General features: G+C 44.5%; 1 protein-coding gene across 4 annotated transcripts in view; it reads right to left on the bottom strand.

Annotated features, from left to right (window-relative positions):
- DCLK2 (doublecortin like kinase 2) overlaps positions 1–11,397 on the bottom strand; it is a 132,335-nt gene extending 120,938 nt beyond the window's left edge. For all 4 annotated transcript variants that reach the window (XM_081134091.1, XM_081134092.1, XM_081134093.1 and 1 more), the window contains exon 1: positions 10,706–11,397. In XM_081134091.1, coding sequence (XP_080990217.1) covers positions 10,706–11,126 — 421 coding nt within the window. In that variant the 5' untranslated portion in view covers positions 11,127–11,397. The remainder of the gene's footprint in view (positions 1–10,705) is intronic.
- Between the last annotated feature and the right edge of the window lie 3,325 nt (positions 11,398–14,722).

Below are 14,722 nucleotides of genomic sequence, written 5' to 3'. Positions count from 1 at the left end.
AAAAGAGTTACTTTGAACATCTGAGTATCTATGAAGAAGTATGTCCACAAACCCATGTTTAACCACTGAAATTTAGGGGGAGTTTAACTTAAGATCAAAGAAATTTTGTAAAGGGAAAAACAAAAATCCTACTCACTAACTAAAAAGCCTTAAAGCTTACTCACTTAAAAAAAATTGTATCTAATCTCCTGGTAGGACAGAACCTACAGATCAGATCCACTATCTATGTCTTTCTGCTCCTCACATCTGAGTCAACTATACAACCTACCAGAGTTCACTATGGCAATTTTAATTCTGTACTTTTTTTTAAATCCTCACCTGAGGATATTTTTTCCCACTGATTATTAGAGAGAGTAGAAGGGAGGGAGGAGGGAGGGTAAAAGAGAGAAACATCGATGTGAGAGAGACACATCAACTGACTGCCTCCAGCACATGTCCCACAACCCTTCAGTCCGCAGGCCGATGCTCTAACCACTGAGGCAAATTGGCCAGGGCAATTCTGTGCTTATTTTGATGATAAGACTTAAAATGTTTATATCATTTGATTCTGGAACATCTGAACAACTGCTTCTGAGTCAAGGACAGCCAGGCCACTCTATCCACAGTCTTAACTCTTCTGGCATCAAGTGGTGTAACTCTGCAGGCAGTTAATGAGAAAAAAGTGGACTTAATATATGTAAAAGACACGTGCACAGCAAGTTAAGGCCAGAGGACATAATTTTACTCTGCAGGAATGAAGGCTCATTAGCAGTGCAAAACTGACTCATCGCAAGGCCATGCGAACTACAGCACACAGAACTCAGCATTCAGCACCATGGTTCACGTTGGGAACAACTTAACTTGAGCAAATAGCATCTGTAGCTTTATATTGCTATTTTGCATTCTTATTGATTATACAGTTTTATTGGTATTTACATTACCAATCTGTTTGGGTTGTATTGGTGTGTAAGATCTACATGCGTAAGTGCACACCTACCTTTATATTTATAAATATTTAAGTGACAATGTAATTAAAGTATGAAGGCTATGCTGGGCTTCTGCAATTGGGCTTAGATTTTTTACATTGTTTTCATTTTCAAGTGTCCCAAACATTGCTAAAGTTTGAGAAACACTGCAGTCTTAAGGATATTGAGAGAGAGTGAGCTAGCGAGCGAGCTAGAGAGAGAAACCGACCTTCACAGCAAAATGTGCCCATCTAATAATATTTGCAAATAAACTGGGGTATAATGGATATACAGTCAGTCCTTCAAGTGGCTCATCACCTGAGCAGTGGTAAAACTTTCTTTGACAGGGTTTCCCCAACTTCTAGAGACCTTTGTTAACACCTCCCTGCTTCATCCCTGAAATCTCACTGTGAGATCTAAGAGGAAGACCTGGCCCCAGTTTTAAGCAAGTGATTGATAATGAGGACTGCTTGAAAAGCTTCAGTGCAAGTGATGAAGGACTCTGAAACCAGATGTTTGTCCAGAAAAGAGGTGATGTTTAGTGGGTAGGAGGGAAGGGGAAATAGTAGAAGAAAGCAGGACCATTGTTTCAAAAAGCATGAAACGCTGCTCTGTAAAAGCAGGAAAAGCCTTATGGAGATTCAAATAGTGGCTCTAGAATTACTGGTGGGGGGAAAGTTACAAAGACACAAATTTTAAGATGCTGAGGACAACTACTGTTTATCAAAGAGCCACTGGATGCTGGGACTTGCTGCCCAGTGTTTTATTATAATGTTCAGCTGGAATCTTCTGGCTATTGGCTTTGATCACTAACCTAACAAGAGATGAGTTTACATTGGGCTATTTCTCAAGTTCTTTCTCGCATGGAGGCTTGATGAACATGGGTATAACCAGTAGTAAGTTTTTTTTATTGATTTCAGAGAGAGGAAGGGAGAGGGAGACAGAGAAAGAAACATCAATGATGAGAGTCAGTGATCGGCTGCCTCCTGCACGACCCCTACTAGGGATCGAGCCTGCAACCTGGGCATGTGCCCTGAACGGAATAGAAAAGTGACCTCCTAGTTCACAGATTGATGCTCAATCACTGGGCCACGCTGGTTGAGTGATAACTCCTTGTTTATTTTCTTGATTCTATAGCAGATAAGGCAAAATACTGTGAAGTCAAAAGACCAAGATGATGAGTGATGAGAAAGAGCTTTGGGAAAGGGAGCACCAATCACCGCCTTTAAGAAACAATTACGATCATGAATATCAGAACCAGGCTCTGAGTGAGTTCTCAATAAAAATTCACTGGTTTTTGTGCTGTTTTTTTTTTTTAAAGAAAGAATTACAGTCTGACTGGCATGGCTCAGTGGTTGAGCGTCGACCCATGAACCAGGATATCGTGGTTCGAGTCCTGGTCAGGGCCCCGGCCCAGGTTGTGGGCTCAATCCCCAGTAGTGGGTGTTCTGGAGGCAGCTGATCGATGATTCTCTCTAATCTAATCATTAATGTTTCTATTTATCTCTCCCTCTCCCTTCCTCTCTCTGAAATCAATAGAGATATTTTTTTAAAAATTACATTATTTAAAAAATAACAAAATAATCTGAAGTTTGTAAAACATACATAGTGAAGGAAGAGCGAAATCAATGACCATACTTTAAAACGTCCACTATGATATATTTTGGTTGCAAGTAATTATAATTTAATCAACATATAAACTAAAGGTAATACAATAGGTCCTAATATAGATTATTGAGTCACTTTTTTAAAATGTTAGTAAATGGTATAGTATAATCAAAACTACTTAAGTTGATCTCACAGACCACTCTTTCCCCTACACCTTCAGTCTATAAGGTAATAGCTTCTGACAAATTACACAGTATGATAGTCTATTGCTTTAGGCTGCAAAAGGCATGACAAACAGAATAAAATACTCTGGATTGGAATAAAAATTAGAGCATATTTTAAGGAATGAAAATTCTAGGCTTAAAATACTTCCAGCTCATAGAATTTAAAAGGTATAATTTTATATTAAAATTATAAATGAAATACATTTATTAAAGACAATGCTTAAGAATAAATGCAAAAGACGAGCAAAACTAAATATTAGCTATGTCAGAGAACTAACTAAAAGTAGACACTGAAAATATTACGGGGCTTAGAATAATCCTGGGATTTAAACTCACACACGTAATAAAGATACAAGAATGTGCTTACAGCAGATGTCTAAAGAGAAAAATCAAGTGAGGCATCTCAGACAATAGTGAAAGTGGTAAGTTATTAAAAGAAATTGCATCAGTTTTCTAGAATAAAAACTTATTTAGCCCAGTCGGGCGTGTCTCAGTGGTTGAACATTGACCTATGACCCCAGAGATCGTGGTTCGATTCCCAGTCAGGGCACATGCCCGGGTTGCAGGCTTGATTCCCAGCAGGGGACGTGCAGGAGGCAGCCCATCAATGACTCTCCCATCATTGATGTTTCTCTCTCTCCCTCTCCCTTCCTCTCTCTGAAATCAATATATATATACATATATATATATACATATATATATATGTATATATATATATATTTTTTAAACCAACTCATTTAAACACTGAAATAGGAAGGGGAAACAAATATTTGATTTTCACATGAACTTATTCTTCTTCTGCAAATCTAGCCAACTGTCCAGCTGGCTGTCTTAACTAAGAAAGATTTTTAAAATACTTATATCCACCTATTCCCACCTTTTAAAATATCTTATATATGGCACAAAAGTAAAATTAATTATCAAGCATCACATGCTGGAAGTATTTGTTGCATGAGATAAGGAAGGAAATGGGCTCTCACTGGGTTTGTAATTTTTCCTTTCCTGAGAATATTCTATGAAGAAAACCCTTTTATAGGTTATTGGGGGTTCTGAGAACTCTGGCTAAGCCTGGGTAACCTCATCTGATCAAAAAATCTGGCTAACTTTTAAAGAGGAACATGAAGCCAGACAGAACCAGAATTATTTCCCAAGGTCACTGAGCTTTAAAGGGGAAAGGGGCTTTCACAATTACCTAACATGTCTCTCATTTACCAGATGAAAAAACTGAGGTCAAGCAAGGGAACTCTGCAGAACCTGAATGCAGAGACATCACTTTGCAGGTGCATAGGATGATGTGTTTTATTCCAAGAACCATACAGGAAGCATCCTAAAATTTCTTTATGCCTACAGTGACTGATGCACTACTGCAATCTTCATTTCCCAACTAGAAATGATTAATAGGCTGGGCTGCACAGTGATGGAGGTGTGGACTGATGATCCACTATGGCCCATGCAAATCTCGGGGGGGGGGGGGAGGAATTTACTCACAGGTGGTAGAACATAGCAGTTAAGAATATAGAAGTTCAGCCCTTGCCGGTGTTACCCAGTGCTTACAGCATCGGCCTGCACACCAAAGGGTCTCAGGTTTAATTCCCAGTCAAGGGCAAATACCTGAGTTGCAGGTTTGATCTCCGGCCCCAGTTTAGGGTATGTGTGGGAGGCAACCCATCTATGTCTCTCACATCAATGTTTCTCTCTCTCTCCCCCCTCCCTCCCTTCCACTCTCTAGCAAATAAAATGAAAAATTAAAATTAAAAATTAAATTTAAAAAAAATTGAAAATAAAATAAAATGAAAAAATATCCTCAGGTTAGGCTTAACAACAACAACAAGAATATAGAAGTTGAAAAGCCAGGGAGAAAGGCCTCAACTTCCAGCCCCACCTCTTAGGATTAGCGCAACGGGACAGTTTCCTTATCCTCTCTGAGCCTCAGCTTTCCCATCTGTAAAATGGGGAAGACAGTGCAGCCATATTTCACAAGGTATTACAAGGTAAAATGTGACGAAACACCAAGTCCCTCACACAATGACTTCATATAAAACACCTAATACGTGGTAGTAATGCTGAGAAGAAAAGAATCCCTAATCCATAGAGTCATTGTTTATTTCATCAGAAGAGACAAAAACAGAAGTGATGGGAGCATGAGTAAGTGTGGTGAGAAGAAAGAGACCTAGCTAGGAGGTGCAGACCTACAGCAACTCCCCTGGCCCTACCAGCAATGAAGAACGCAGTTTGACCACCAATGCCAAGGGAACCGAGTTGCCTTTATTTCGGATCACAGGACCATAAAATATCCATTTCCATAGTTTAAACCTCATAAAATATTTATATTTTCTTATAACTACCAGAGTATCATTATGGCATACTCTAATCTTATAAATGTTCTCCCAAATATTCCCTTTTGTTCCCCAACCCTTTAGAAATCTTTATTCTCCAAATAAAAATTTCTCTTCCATTACCTCTGAATAGAGTTTATTTGCTGCTATATTATTGCACATCTGAATTCCCATTTTAAGGAAATGAGATGAAGAATAAAATTTATAGAAGCAGGTATTAGGAAGAGGTATTCCCTCACAATGAGGACTGAGCACAGCACCTTTGATATAACTGAAATATAACCCATTTTTTCAAAGTACATATGTTCACATATATATAGAGGAACAACCCTATTCAAACTTAATTCATAGAAAACTTCCCTTGCTTGACAGCCAGGGGAGATACAATCATTTTCTGTACTATTTATTTGGAAGTAAAATTTATTACTTATTTATAAGTAAAAATTATTTATTTGGAAGTAAAGTAATTTTCTGGGCTATTTATTCAATGAATTTATTGCATGTCCAAGATCCCTGACCTCACAATGCTCTCAGTCTAGTGCAAAAGACAGACCAATATACTACTAATCACAAAGATAAGAGTTATCATAGAGGTAAAGAAAAATGTTGCAGGTAGAGGGAAGAGTTTATAAGTTTGACCTCAGGATTTGGCTCCAACATCTGTTCAGCTTTTTCATCAGGCTGGTCAATGCAGAACTTTCACTGGAACACGTGTGTCTCTCTCTCTCTCTCTGTGTGTGTGTGTGTGTGTGTGTACACGTTAGCTATCTCTCTCCCTCTAAATGTGAGCATCCCGAGGGAAGAAACTGTACCCCCAACACCTTAGACAACAACAACTATGCTCTCGATCAACAACTATTTGAGACCAACATACCTGAGGGGTGGGAAGAGACTTCACAGAGAGGCAATATGTGAAGCAGGTCCTGAAGAATCTAGAAGTCTGTCAGGTAGAGAAGGCTTTGCAGACCAAAGATTCAATGTTAAACTATCATGTCCAGTCATCAAATGTGCCTTTAATGCACTCAGCTTTTGACTTATATTTGCAAATATCTTATAACTCAGAGTGAAGAAAGAAACGTAGTCCAATCACAAGTTCCAAGAGCTCAGTGTCTGTTATTACTATAAAAATCTACCTTTCAAGTGGGGAAAAAACTATAATATGGGTTCTTACAGAGACTCATTTTTACTTAAACTCTCTCAGTAACTGTATTTTAGTTTAACACCTTCAAAGAGATTGACCAAACCCAACAGATTCAATAAACTAGGTTTAGTAAGAGAATCTCAGAAACTTGAAGTGCTTAATTTCTTTATAACTTTATTTTTCTTAAATTCAAATTAATTCATGTGAATTTTCAAGTTAGCTTGAAGGATGTTAGTATCATTTGTCAAAGTCATAAAAATTGCCCTGGCTGGGTGGCTCAGTTCATTGAAGCATCATGCCCTACATCAAAAGGTTGAGCATTCGCCCGGCCAGCCATGGCTCAGCGGTTGAGCGTAGACCTAGGATCCAGGCGATCGGGGTTCAATTCCCGGTCAGGGCACATGTCCAGTTGCAGGCTTGATCAATGACTCTCTCATCATTGATGTTTCTATCTCTCTCTCTCCCTCTCCTTTCCTCTCTCTGAAACCAATAAAGATATATAAAAAAAATAAATAAAAATTAAAAAATAAAAAAAATAAAAAAGGTTGAGCATTCAGTTCCCAGTCAGGGTGCAAACCTAGGTTGCAGGTTCAATTTCAGGTTGGGGTGCACATAGGAGGCAACCAATCAATATTTCTCTCTCACATCAATGTTTCTCTCTCTCTCCATCCCTTCCACTCTCTCTAAAATCATATCCTTGGATAAGAATTATTTTTTTAAAAATCATAAAAATTCTTTCACATGCCAAAAAATTCAATCAGCTCATTTACTGTTGACTGTGGGGTAACAGGCAGAGATAACACCTAATGACATTTTACTTTGGAATGAGAGAGGCAGAGACTGGACTTCACCAGAGCCCCATGCCCACTCCCTGCTTGGGAGGAGGGCATCTGCAGCCTTGTCAGTTTTCTGGAAGGTTCTGGGTAGAGAAATGCAGCCCAGGCCTCATACACTCAATAAACAGCCACCCTGGTAGAGAAAGGGCATGTCCTTTCAGACCTGAAGAGATCTGACTTAGAGAGGGGATCTGCCAATCTTTCAACCTTTTGTTCAATGGAAAAGGACACTGAGGCCCAGAGAACTAAGGTGAGTTTTTCTCAAATCCATGAGTCAGTAGAACCCAGGGATCCTGACCTGGTCAGTCATCACTTCCACTACCTTTGACCATCTCTCTTTAGGACGTCAGCATTCTATAAACACAGCCAAAATGCTCAGTAGAGGAGAACACTCATGGAACAAAACTAAGACTAGGCGTTCTGACTCTTAGCCCCGAACATGAGGACTTAAGAGTGAGTCATGGGGACATCCTCAGTTATGTATCAGAGATGATACAGACTTGGCTGGCTCAGGGCTCCACACAGCTCAACCTGAGTATCCCAATACTGATGGTTATGACGAACAGTCCTCCTCCAAGAGAAGGTCCCCATCCAGTTTTAAAGAATAAACAGGATTACCGGGAGAGCCAGCACCAACCAGTGAAATTAATCCAGCAAGGTGAGTAAACCAAGCTGAAGATGCCTGCTGGCCTAGTGCAGGGCAGGAGCCGTGCCAGCCAACACCTGAACATTGTTTTTAGTTGCCAGAGACTCTCAAAGTCAAGGGCAGGAAAAAAAAAAAAAAAAAAAATCTGGGCCATGCAAATTTCTTTTGTTATCGGAGTTCAATGGGGTTGGGATCCTGAATGAGTGTACATGCCGAGGGCAGCCTTGCGTCATCACTTTGTCTATTCTTCAATAAAAAACATTTTAGGGAAAACAATGTCAACAATGTAAACTACAAACTTCATGGGATAGAAGAGGCAGAGGAGAAGACAGTCAAACATAATGGTATAAAAAATTCTATCAGAGAATCTTCATTTAAAAAGATGAACCAAGATGAAACAGTCAATTTTGACAACACAGGCAACACTACAGACCTATTTTTACTGACGCAAATGAAAACTGTAAGTTCTTCTATGTGATAAATCTAAACGCTGGAGCATACTATTTTAATTAAAAGTTGAAACTATTTAAATTCTCCAGTGATTGATATGAAGCATTGATGGTTCTCTCTTTAAAACTCTCTTGCAACAGGGCATTCCACTAATTGCTGGAAAATTCAAGACTTAGACAAAGATCCATTGTCAGAGAGAATGCCACCATGACAAAAGAAGTGCACAGTTTTCTTCTTTTGCAGTAACTGAATACTGCTTGAAACAAGTGGGCAATTGGCTAGACTACGAAAACATTTCTGTTGTGCAAATATTTGTTACATCATTATTTATCATATGGTCATGTGATGTGGACTCTATGGGTCCCATCCTCCAAAAATTGGTGAATAAATGACTGATGGGAAGAAAATGTGTCAACCTTCCATGTACAGTTGAAACTACAGTTTGAGAATTAGACTCAGTCAACTATGTACCACCTGGGCAATGACAAACTCAGTATACAATATGTGTTCTCATTCATTAATGTGCATAATGGTCATCTTGACCATCTCCCCTATGATGATGTTCATCTTTGGAATACACTAATTTCATATAGCAAATGCACTGTTAAAATTACTTTGCAGAAAGATATTAAAATCCTGAGACCATACCAGGCACAGTATCCCAAGGGCGTACAGGTGCTTAATCCATAGGCACTGCCTTGATCTTTCCACAGGGCTCCTAATCTAGTGTTGGGTCAGTCAGAAAATTTGCCACTCAGTTTTTAACTATCTAGACAAATGTTGCTCTAAGTTTTTAACACATAAAGAAAAATGAGCCACTAAACCCCTTGTAACAATGTATCCTTATTTTACTTCTACTCCTTGGGTTGTCATCACCTATCAGGAAGCCTTCAAAACCAAAACACAACTGACCAAGAGAATGTGTGAAGTTGACAATACACACATAGATTGAAGAGACAACTTAATTTTGGCTGGGTCCTCATCTAGCCAGAGAAGGGAAACTTCTAGTAACAGTGACTCTAGAGAGAAAGTCAACCACTTTCAGGACTCCTCAATGTGGCCACATCAGTTTTTTTAGAGGTGAATTGTAGAAGAAAGAGCATATAGTGCAGGTACTGTGGGACAAGGCACGTTGCCTAAGTTTCCTCATGTGTAAAATGGGCACAATGCCTTCAGAACACAGAATACGATGAAATGATATAAGAAAAACAGTTGGCTCAAAGTTCAGTTTCCTCTCCCTGCCTCGCCAATATTCCTATCTACGACTACATGGAATGTGCCATTTGCATTAAGAAAGATGCACGAGAGCAGACCGTATGTAAACATGCAGTCAGCAAATACTTGGGCGCTGTCTGATCTTCACAGGTGCTATTCAGATCTGGAAATAGGCTCTTAACTCCAGGCATACCTCCTTTTATTGGTGGTTCACTTTATTGCGCTTCACAGGTGTTGCATTCTTTACAAGTTGAAAGCAAGACCCTCCACCAGCAAAAAGATTAGGACTCACTTTATTGTGGTCCTGGCTTTATTGTGGTGGTCTGGAACCGAACCTGCAATGTCTGCTAGGTATGCCTGTACTTAGTAATATATATATATATTTTCCTCTCTCTCTCTAAAAGGAAAGAAGAGTAAGTATTGCAGGAATTCAAGGATGACACAACATACAGCCAATCGGTCCCTTTGAGTGAAGCAGTTGACAAGCAACTGCTGATTCCAATGGCTCCTCATCATCATCCTAACTAGCTAATCTCAGGGGGAGAGAAGGCAAGAGGGATGGACCTTGATTCACCTCACGACCAACCAAACACGGAAAACCCTTTAGCACAGTGGTTTTCAGCCTTGGTTACACATTTGAATCACCTGTGGAGCTTTTACAACTTGGAATACCCAGACCACACCCCAAACCAATTACATCCTAACACGGAGGGGGGTTGAGGGCAGGCACCTATGTTTCTTAAAGACCTCAGGGACCCAAGATGCTGCCAAGGTTGAAAACAACTGCCTAGGATCACCTCTCCTGACCTCATATAACTTCCACTGCAAGCCAAACCAGTCAAACCAACCCAGATCATTTCACAGCCACAGCTTCGGAACAGAGCAGGTACGGCAGGGCCCCACAGGCTGGCCCGCCACAGGTGCCTCCACGGAGGTCCACACAGAGGGCTGAACGAGCAGCTTATTCGCTAAAGAGTTACCCAGATCCTCAACGGAGAGCCACCTTTTCAAACAGTTTGCACCCCAAAACAAAAACAAAGTTCGCCAATTCTGAGAGATGTCAAAAGCCCATTAGCACTTTTTTTCTTTCTTTCAAGGCAACTCTCTCGGGAAGGGCAGTCGGAGTACAGATGGGAGCGAGCTCCACACACAGCCTAGGGAAAAGCGGACCTAACCCTACAATTCCCGTCGCCTCCCAGGAGACGCCCCGCAGGCTCCCCCCAGCACGGGGCGGGGGGGGGGTGCGCGCCGCTCGGCCCCTGCACCTGCCGGGCTGCACCTGCCGCGGCCGGGCCTCCCTCCTACCTTCCAGCAGCTCGTCCAGGCTGGTGACCTTCCTGCTGCCGTCGACGGTGTAGATGGTGCGGACGCCCTGCGGCAGGTTCACGTTGTCCGACAGGGAGCGGGTGAGCTCCATGAGCAGCGCGTCGAAGGAGCGGAAGCGGTCGCTGGAGATGGCAAACACCAGGCCCTTGAAGTAGCGGTCCCCGTTGCGGTAGAAGCGCGCCTTCTTGGCCTTCTTCTCGGAGCTCAGGGCCTGCAGGGTGCGCGTGCGGTAGAAGCTGCAGTGGGCGCTGTGCGCCGGGCTGGGGATGAGCCCGTTCCCCTTGGGGCCCGAGCTGCTGCTGCCCCCGGACGAGCTGGGCGCCCCTCTCCGCGCCCCCGGCCGCGGCCTTTTGTCCCGCTCCTCAAAGTGCTCCAGCTCGATGCTCCTGGTGCTGGCCATCGCGGCTGCTCCGAGGGCGCCCCGCCGAAAAACGTCCGAGCCAGAGCCTGCACGTAGCCCAGTGCCCAAGTGAGGACCAGCTCGGGGACGCCGGGCCGTGGGGGGCCTCAGGGCGCCAGGGCGCCCGGCTCTGGCATCCCGCCCTCTGCTCGCAGGTGGCGCCGACGAGCCCGCGAGGCACCGGCCCGCCCGCGTCCTCCTAGAAGTGGCCGCAGCGTCCGGCCGCCCGGCTCATTGTCCGGCGCGGCGAGCTCGGTCCCTCCCGCCCGCCGGGGAGCCCCACGCCCCCGCCCAGCGCCTCCTCCGCCCAGCCACGCCTCGCCACTCCCGCTGGGGAGCCGGCGGAGAGCCGCCGAGTGGGGCCGCCCCCGGCTCGCCCGGGTCCGCGGGCGCGCACACGGCTCGGGCGCCCGGCGCGGCTCGCCCCGCAGGCGGCTCCCCGGCGCGCTGCGGGAGGGAAGGAAGGGAAGGGAGGGGGCGGGGCGGGGAGCGTGGGAGCGGCGCCGCGGCCCGTGGGGGCGGCGCGCCCGGCCCTGCCCGCCCACGCGCCCGGCCCGGGCCCGGCTGCGGAACTGCGGCGGCTCCGGGCCCCCGCCCCGGCCCGAGGGACCGCGCGCGCCGGCTGGGCTGGGCCGGGAGGGCCTGGGGGGCCCCTTCCTCCAGAACGGCCGGCCCTAGCGGGAAAGGATGCCGCCCGCTGGCGAGCGTCCGCGCCTGGGCCCCACCAAGCCGCCGGCCAGGCCCGCTGTCAGGGTTGGTGGGGCTCCCCCCCCACCCCCCCAAGAGATGCCAAAACCCGGAGAAGGGAGATAGACGAGGAGGAGGGGGCGGGCCGGTCGCAAGGTGGAGCTGCAGCGAGCCGGGAGCGGCTCCCCCTGGGTCCTAGGCAGCCGCGGCCACCTGCCAGTCGCACGCCCGTGCCGGGTGCGCGCCCACGCGCGCCGCCGCCGCGCGCGCCCCTCCGCCTGGGAAACGCGGGCGCACGGGCCGGAGAGAAAACCACAAAGGAAGGCGACTCAAGGGCAGGGATCGCGTCCCTCAGCCCGCCGGCGAGTGGGGACCCGAGGCCACGCAGGGCAAGCAGTGTGAAACGCGGCACTGAGTGAGGGCACGCAGTTTAATTTTTAAAAGCAGATTTGAAGCTTTATTCAGAAATTCTTTGGTAAAAGAGCCTCCACAATTTCCACTGCAGATTCACGGACATGGCACGTTCAGTAACTTTGAATGATCAGAAGTTATTGGTTTTTGAAGGATTTATTCAACCTACCAGTATTGATTAACGAAGAGCATGCTATGTGCCAGGTGATGTTTCTCTCACTGGGGATGCATTAGGGGAAAGAAAAATTAAATCCCTAATCCCTGCAGCCTCCTCCCCCACCTCTTACATTCAGGTGGTACTTAATGTTGCCAGTTTGAGCTATTTACTATACAATAGGTTGAACATTTGTAAGCACCCATCATACTGGAAATCCTAATTTAGTAGTGTCTGGTCAATGGTGAAGTGTATTTTCCAAAGGCTTGTGAGAATCTTAGTCACTAACATTTTGCCATCCAGGAACGATGAAGCTAAAAAATGTTTGGTCCTAGTCTGACAGGCGCATAAGCTACCCTGAAACCCTAGGTTATTTAGCACCTGGTTCCCAGCGGCCTACACAGCAAGTGGAAACTGACTTGCACCCCTAGTCCCTCCAGGTCGGTTTCAGGAACATACCTGGGCACACCTGACTTCTAGAACCAGGACTGGAGCAAGCTGGGAAGTCAGCGGATCTGAGACTTCGATGTTGTTCTTCTGTTTTGTTAATCCTCACATGAGGATATTTTTTCCATTGCTTTTCAGAGAGTGGAAGGAAGGGAGATGGGGGAGGGGAGAGAGACACCCAGGCTGGTTGCCTTTTGCCCTGGGGGGGGGCGCAGGAGGAACCCCAAGGCAGGTACTACCCTTAACCCGTAATCAAAGCCGCAACCCTTCAGTGCACACCCGACACTCTCACCGCTTAGACCCACCAGCCAGGGTTTCAATGTAGTTTTTTGGAGGGGAAAAGGTATGAAGGATAATTAGAGCCAGGGCCATGATAGACCTCAACCCAAACCAATTAAATCAGAATTTCTGGGGATGGGCTTCTCTGGTAGTATTTTTTGAAAGTGCTCGTCATGTATAGCTAAGGTTTCCATTAGGAGTCAAATAGATCGATGGTGCTTCTCAAACGCCGATGTACTTACAGGTCCCAAGGGAATCTCATTCAACAGACTCTGATGCAGTAGGTCTAGGATAGAATTCGAAATTCCATATTTCTCACAAGCGCACAGATAATGACGACACTGCTGGTCTTGGTACAACACTTAGAGATACAAGAAACTAAACTGCACATTCCTTGAGATGTAAGGCCCCGTTAAATACTAGTAACTGCAGAAGATATCAACTTTGTAAATGCCTTAAAATCGGTGTATTCATTTGTTTTGCTATTAATATTTCCTGGGGGGGGTTCTTTAACCTATTGCTGAAGTAACAAATGATCCCAAACTTAGTGATAATAACCGTGTATTATCTCAGTAGTTTCAGTGGGTCAATAATCTCACAGCTTTCCTCAAGATCACGTGAGATTGCTATCAAGATATTGACTGGGACCCGGCTGGTGTGGCTCAGTGGTTGAGCATAGACCTATGATTGAGGAGATTGTGGTTCAATTCCTGGTCAGGGCACATGCCTGGGTTTTGAGTTTGATCCCCAGTAAGGGGCATGCAGGAGGCAGTCGATCAATGACTCTCTCATCATTGATGTTTCTAGCTCTCTATACCTCTCTCTCCCTCTCTCTGAAATCAATAAAGACACATTTTAAAAAAAAAGATATTGACTGGGGCTGCGTTCATCTGAAGATTTGACTGGGGCTGTAACATCCACTTCGAAGGTGACTCACTCACATGGATGTTGTTATCAGGAGGCCTCAGTTTTCTGCCATGAGGACCCCTCTAGAGAATCTCTTGAGTGTTGTCACATGTCAGCTGACTTTCTCCAGAGCAAGCATCCAAGAAGGAACAAGGTGAAAACCATGTAGCCTTGGAAGTCATATAGTATCATTCTCCAAATATTCTATAAGTTAAGGGTAAGCCTGGTTCAGTGTGAAAGGAGACTATACAAGAATATGACCATCAGGAGTCAGGGATCATTGGGGTCATCCTACAGGCTGGTAGCACAGGCTTCAATCATTAGATCTTTAGGCTTCCATCATTCAATTCAGGACACTGACATAAATACATTTTCTCACTCAAAAATCCGTGATGAAAGATTTGCCCTTTTAAAATAGTGAATACAATGATATAATATGCCAGTATCTAAACACTATTCCCTAACGTTATATCCCTAAGGTAAACAAAGATTACTGCTTTTCAACAGGGACAGAGAACAAAGAGAAAGTCTTTTCATAGCTGTTACTTAGTTTTTAAAAATATATTTTGCTCTTGATCTTTGCATGAATCTGTTTGAAGAATTTTATTCGTGACCCTCATATAAAAATTAAGACACAACCACTTTTCATAAGATATTTCCTTAGTGAGTACAGTGACATATTGACTAAGGAAATACATTGACCCAGTTGGCC

This window comes from Miniopterus schreibersii (genome assembly GCF_964146895.1).
Source record: "Miniopterus schreibersii genome assembly, chromosome: 4".
NCBI lineage: Eukaryota > Metazoa > Chordata > Mammalia > Chiroptera > Miniopteridae > Miniopterus > Miniopterus schreibersii.
This window is presented reverse-complemented; position numbering and strand designations above follow the sequence as displayed.